General features: G+C 37.7%; 1 protein-coding gene across 1 annotated transcript; it reads left to right on the forward strand.

Annotated features, from left to right (window-relative positions):
* The first annotated feature begins 4,985 nt into the window (after nucleotides 1-4,985).
* On the forward strand, nucleotides 4,986-6,543 carry LOC127443854 (2-oxoglutarate receptor 1-like). Its single transcript, XM_051702838.1, has one exon. The coding sequence runs from the start codon at nucleotides 4,986-4,988 to the stop codon at nucleotides 5,985-5,987; it is 1,002 nt and encodes a 333-aa protein (XP_051558798.1). The 3' UTR covers nucleotides 5,988-6,543.
* Nucleotides 6,544-7,170: the final 627 nt, after the last annotated feature.

Consider the following 7,170-nt stretch of genomic DNA (forward strand, 5'->3'; position numbering starts at 1 on the left):
GAATGACTGACCCCTGAGAGTGAAATATAGACAGGAAAGACAAGGAGACACAGAAATTCTTGGTTACATCATGAAGGTAGAGATGGTTAGAACAACAGCAGGAGAGATTTTTCTGTGGTTGGCAACAGCGAGGGCGTAAAAATGAAAAAAAAAGAAAGAGAGAGAGAGAGAGACTTACTGAAATGTGGAGGAAAACCAATGGCAAACCAACCCACGCAACACCTACACCCCCCCCCCAACCCCCACCATCCACACGCACATTCATACGTACAGACCATGAATATTGACATGTATGCACTTATACCAGAAAGATAGATGCAAGTATGCAAACAACAGACACAAATGTTTGGCCAATGCATAGCATACTTGGCACATGTTCATTGCATTAGTGTGGTGGTAACAAACCTCAGGACTCAAGGGGGTGATAGAGTTCCCTTTACATTTCTGTGCCATTCAATCAACATTTTAAGTCAGCCTGATCTCAAACAACAAGCATATTCTTTGTATACGTTTTTAACACATGCAAGGTATAACAAGGTCACAGTCCCCAGTATAGTTCATCGTTTTATCATTGTTTGTGCGATTCAGGGCACGAAAAGGCCAGTTTGACAGCAGGTAGCCGCACACTATTTGTGGGCGGAATGGCACAGCAATATGATGATATGTTGCTATGCCAAGATACTGTAAGTGTTGTTTACCACAAGCAGCGTCACTTGTGGTGTCCCCACCTTCTGTCTGAGTGTGAAAATGTAAAAATCAAAGCAGAAGGCCCGCAGCGCACTTAAGGGCCCCTCCTGAGCGGAGTGAATCACTGGTTTTCTGTCAAGTTCTGTTCTGGAAACTGGACCTTTGTGATACTGAGCTCAGAGTTTAAACAGAGGCAGAACCCACATATAGATCTTCTGATATAGCGTCACCACACAGATACCCCGCCTGCCCTTCAGTCTGGCCTGCTTTTTGAATGTGCTCTCATTTTCTAGTCACCTAAAATAGGCCATCGGATCCTATTTAAGTTGAACCACAGTCTATCATGCTTGGAGGATTTCACTCTGTTAAATCACACCAGTAATCGCTTGATTTACAGTGTGAAACTTGGACATATTGTGCTGTTGTTTCTGGATATGCATCAATTAAACTGACAGATTTTGTAGTAACTTCACAGATTGTATGTTTGTGGATCTTTCTGTCTGTTAAACATTTCACAAGGTACATCTGACATGTTTCAGAAATCCTTTGCAAATGTTACAGTGAAGGGGATGAAATTGCAAGGATGAATCACACACTTTAATAAATTAAAATTACACTAAAAGATGCATTTGTGCAATTTAATTACAACCGCCTCTGGCTTTGCCATGCATTTTATCATGCAATCACTACTTTTCTGAATACTGTGCATATTGTGCAAAAAAAACAAAAAAACAAAATCTATCTGTCTGTCTGTCTGTCTGTCATCTAGTTGTGGTTTCTAGTTTAAGTGTGAGTATTACTCCCTCTAGTGGTTAAAAAAGAACACTTTCCCCTGACAATAAGAAATACTGTATACAAGTCCAGCCCATAATTTTAAACTTAGTTGTCATATTGTCAAATATGTCATATTTAGTCTCAACTATTAAAATGCATTCTGTCTATTGAACTGTTTAACAAGTGTCATTTGAATCGTTCAATAACTTCTTTAACAGCAGGGGTTCCCAGTTTTCTCACCTAAACACCAGTGATTTAAATGGCTTACCTTTCAATAAATATAACAATAAATTTAATGTCACATTTGTGTATATAGATCCAAGTAATGTAGCCTATATATTTATGTATTATTTATTATATTTATTTTGTAATGTTTATCATTATTTTTATTTGTTTATAAATGTTATAACATTTTATTTAATAATAATAAGTAATATTATTTTTTTTTTAATTGTTATCATTATTAAATTTAATTTAGCATTCGCATTTCTATCACAATATCAAAAACGCCATGCAGTTCCATCACAAACCTCTAGGGGTTCACAAAATTGGGAAATTTTAAAAAATACCAAACTATCGAAACTCAGATTTTCTTTAGTCATATTATTTATTATGTTTCCTGGAGTGTTGATTATTCATGTTTTTGAGACATTACAGACATTACATCAGAAATTATCATAATTAATTCTGATTCAACATAATGTCCAGCATCATCCAATCACTGTCAACCATGTTAAAATAAAATGATACATTATAAATTCTGAATCTATGTACTGATTATCATTGTCACATGTCTGTCAAACATGTTGAGTGATCCAAACATCATCTGCAGCCTGAAACTGAACTTTTGATCAGATTTTAGGAGTGAATGCACTTAACTGCATAGAGAGCTATAGGATGCTCCCTTGCTCCCTACTGAGTGAATGACTTAACATCCAGTGTGCTGTCTGTCTGCACTGGTCTCAGAACAGTTTGAAATGCACCTTATTTTCATCCTAACTCCATATAAAGCCTCTGAATGCAACATTTTCCAGTTTTCAGTGTGATAATGCACAGTAATTAATTAATTTTTAATTAATTTTCTTTATTTATCACACATTATACATTTGCACATATACAGTGAAATTCTTCTTTTTCACATATCCCAGCTAGGCTGGGGTCAGAGTGCAGGGTCAGCCATGATACGGCGCCCCTGGAGCAGATAGGGTCAAGGGCCTTCCTCAAGGTACATACAGTATAGGATATTTTGAATGAAAAGCAGCCTATAGTCCTCATACGTGGTCACTGTCTTCAACAGCACGGTGTTTTGCGATAAATCAATGAAATTTAAAAAATGGCATATTGGATTAAACTAGTGACTCTAATCTTTTGACTCAAACAGGTTTTAGTGTAAAACACTAAAACACTGTATTTCTATTTTTTACCAGATGTATTTTTGTTGCCGTTTCTGCCAAAGACAAACTCCGCTGTGGTCTGCGCCATGTTGCTTTGTCACATGAATCGGTGCGTCAAAAGTTGACAGCACAGAGTCTCCTGAACTGAGATCAGTTGGTTTAAATGAAATTAAATGATGCATAGCCTATAATGAAACCAAAACGTAATGTCCACGCATGTGGACGCGGGGTCTCAGGAGGTTAAGACATTTTAAACCTCTTTTCCTAAGTAAGCAATATTAATAGTGATGCTTGCCTTAGTAAACACCACTAATAATAGTTTCAGTGTCAGGTTTATCACACTTAGTACGCTTGTATGGTGAGATTCAAGTTCACAGACTACATACTGTATATTACTGTATTTATCAATGCAAAAGCCTGAGGGAAACTCATTGTTTGTCACTCATCTGAGGAATGATCTTTAAATAATCACTTCAAATACCATATACATGGTTACTGTAAATCTTCATGTGGAATTTACCTGGGCTTGTCACTGAAATACTTTCACCGTTCATGTCAAATATCATAACAATGAAGTCACACGTGGCAAGCAAGTATTTACCTGCATCAGCATCAGCCTTTCCCATGTTGTTGTTTTTTTTTCCGGGTTTTGTTATTACTGGTATTTATATGACGAGACAGAATGCAAATAAGACTGTTGTGAAAAGTTAAAGAGTTTCGGATAGCAGGAACTCTCTGTTGGGTGGGAGGGTTCGGATGTTTTAAACTGTCTGCTGGATCATAATCCTTTTATCAGATGATCTAAAGTTTAGAGGTTGAAGCATCAGCAAACATTGTAAGTAGTTGCCACTTTTAAAACTTTTAAACGTGCATTTTTATGAGCTTTTAAATAACTGATATGCATTGCAGATTATGAGGAAAATGTCAGTTGATGTTGCTTCTCTTTCATGCCAAGTATTTCTACATTTTAAACGATTCTTAAAAACTATTATTATAATTATAATTGTAACAATTATCATGGAAATTCAGCTTCACATTGAGATCAACAACATGTTGAAATTCACTGCTTAAATCGACAGCATTTATGGCATAATGTTGATTACCACAGAAAAATATTTTCGAATTGTCCCTCGTTTATTTTTAAAAAGCAGCAAAAATCTGGGTTACAGTGAGGCACTTACAATGGAAGTGAATGGGGGCCAATCTGTTATCATTAAAATACTCACTGTTTCAAAAGTATAGACAAAAGTAGTGAACATTATTAATATTACCATGATTTTAGTGTGATAAAATGGCTTACTAACCGCATCTGTGTAACTGTTATAGCCTATTTTATGACTTTGTTTCCATGTTGACACAACAGCGTAACCGAAAGTAAATGTACGTTGTTTTAAAGGAGTTTTTATTTATTATTTTGGAAAACAAAGCAAAAAAGACTCATCAATAATGTATTTTGTTGCAGTATAAAATGAGCTAAGACTACACTCTCTCACCTTTATATTCATTTTGATCCATCTTTAACTTACAAAAAAACAAACAATACGTTGTGAGCCATCACGTTATAATCTAGCTGCAGTAAATGCACGAGGGACGAGCGTCCCTGTGCCAGAGTGTGCATTAGCGGGGTGCAGTTTCAATCTCTCCCCCTTAGATTGGGTCACTTCAGGCGACTCATAGAAGTGGCGCTGACAGAGCAGAGAAATGCCAGTTTCGGTGGTGCGTGAGGTGACAAGTGCGAGATGAAAGTGCGAGCGTGAGGTGACAGCCTATGTCCTTGAATTACGTACGATTAAGGGCAGCTGGGGGAATTTCTGGTGCCCACCTAGGGAGTTGGTGCCCTACACAGACTGTATAATATGCGTATTGGGAGCGGCGGTACTGTTCATATGCTCTCATATTACATTAAATGAGATCAAACAACTATTCGACAACTAAAATATTTGACGACAATTGTCGGTAACGTTGACTAATCGTTTCAGCCCTAATTTCTACTGGATAACAAGACAAAAACACAGGATTTTTTTTGCAGGGAATGAGTAAAATGGATATGTTTTACCATGTCTACTTTACATGCATGATCTTTATCAATATTTCCATTTTTAGTCTTCCTTTCCTGCTGCAAGAACAACCATGTCAAACAACATCTACTACGGTAATGGCTCGAGTGACAACTGCACCAACGTGGACAGTCTTGTGAAGCGCTACTATCTGCCCGTCATGTACAGCATCCTGTTTGTCATTGGCGTAGTTGGTAATCTGACCGCTCTGTTGGTCTATGTGGTCAAAGTACGTCCATGGAAAAGCAGTACCATTATCATGGTGAACCTGGTCATCACTGACCTACTCTTCATGATAAGCATGCCCTTCCTGACTTACTACTACACCCTTGATGACTCGTGGATGCTTGGCATCTTCATGTGTCGCTTTACGCGCTTCATCTTCCATTTCAACCTCTACGGAAGCATCCTGTTCCTCACTTGCCTGGCCATCTTCCGGTACGTGGCCATCGTGCATCCAGTGCATTCGGGCAACATGAAGAAAAAGCGTTGGGGTGTGCTGGCCTGTGTGTTGGTGTGGGGCGGGGCGGTGGCCGAGATTAGTCCGATTTTTAACTTTTTCAACCTGGTGGTGCAGGACAATAAGACCTACTGCCTGGACCTCGCGAGCAACAGGACAGAAGTGATCTGGTGGTATAGCTGGTTGTTGACTGCACTAGGGTTTCTACTTCCCCTAATTGTGGTCTGCTTCTGTTACTGGCGCATCATGAAAGTGTTAACCAATGGTCCTCACACGGGAAATAGGAGACGTGTACAAGCAAGAAGACTTATTGTGTTGATTTTGATTTTCTTCATAGTGTGCTTCCTCCCCTTTCATGTGCTACGAGCGTTGAGAATATACACAAGGATTACTCCGGATGTCAACTGCATGTTAGACCACTGGGTGCACGCTGCCTACGTGATATCAAGACCAATCGCTGTTCTTAACATCATTTTGAACCTGCCACTTTACACACTGTCAGGGGATGGCTTTCAGCAGGCCTTTGTGGATCTCTTCAGATGTAAACAACTCATGGCAAGGACTAAAAGGATCATAAATATGTCTGTAAATGGCAAGTCAACACCCAATATGTAAATTACGATCTGAGCAACTGAGAATAATTTCAGTGTTTAGAAAATAATTTATTAAATAAATTGTTCTCACTTTATTCTGTGTGAAATAGCTGAGAAACACACACACCTGTCACCACTAGTTCTATAGCTGTTAATGCAGCAAGGTGATATGCTGCTTGGCAAATGATGAATTGTACAACTCTTTTATGGTTATTATGACCTTAACATTGATGTCTTTTGTTAGATTGATGTTGTTGCCATTTTGTCATTTCTAACAACATCCCTTGCACGTGACAATATCACTGTAATGCACAGCCTCTTGTTACTTATTGCTTTAATATATCAAAATAAAATGTTTATGCTTAATGCAGACACTGTAGATATCTTGACATATAAGGTTAACAGTTATACTTGTAAAACTGTTGAAAATTTTACATGCATTATTTACTTTTAGTATGTGCGATCAAAATGTTGATACTATGATACTGTCATCTGATAAAACATTAACTATTAAGCCATTTGTATTAAATTTGCATTGCATAAAGGACAGTGTGAGAGACATATCTCTAAAGGGCCAATACAATAAAAGTGCTCACCCAAAAATGATAATTCTCTCATCATTAACGCACCCTCATGCCATCCCAGATGTGACTTTCTTTCTTCTGCGGAACACAAACGAAGAATTTCTCATCTCTGTAGGTCCATACAATGCAAGTCAACTGGAGAAAAACTTTAAAGCTCAAAAAGCATATACAGGCAGCATGAAAGTAATCCACACAACTCCAGTGGTTAAATATATGTCTTAAGCAATATGATAGGTTTGACTGACAAACCGATCAATATTTAAGTCATTTTTTACTATAAATTCTCCACTTTCAAACAGCTCTTCTAAGAGTTCTTCTTCTTTCGTTTTTGGTGATTCACATGCTTTGTGCATATCGCCACCTACTGGGCAAGGAGGAGAATTTATAGTAAAAAAGGACTTAAATATTGATCTGTTTCTCACTCACACCTATCATATAGTTTCAGAAGACTGGAGTCGTATGGATTACTTTTATGCTGCCTCAGTAGTACTTTAATATCGTATAATGTATGCACTGAATAATCACCATAATATTTACATGGTACTACAAGGTACATGTCCAAAAAAAACATGGTAATACCCCAGAACTGTTTGGCGGGCTACATTAAGTGTTTTATCATTC

This window comes from Myxocyprinus asiaticus, chromosome 7 (assembly GCF_019703515.2).
Source record: "Myxocyprinus asiaticus isolate MX2 ecotype Aquarium Trade chromosome 7, UBuf_Myxa_2, whole genome shotgun sequence".
NCBI lineage: Eukaryota > Metazoa > Chordata > Actinopteri > Cypriniformes > Catostomidae > Myxocyprinus > Myxocyprinus asiaticus.

Coding starts and splice junctions, on each gene's coding strand:
- LOC127443854 (XM_051702838.1), top strand. CDS start 4,986: ATGTCAAACAACATCTACTACGGTAATGGCTCGAGTGACAACTGCACC.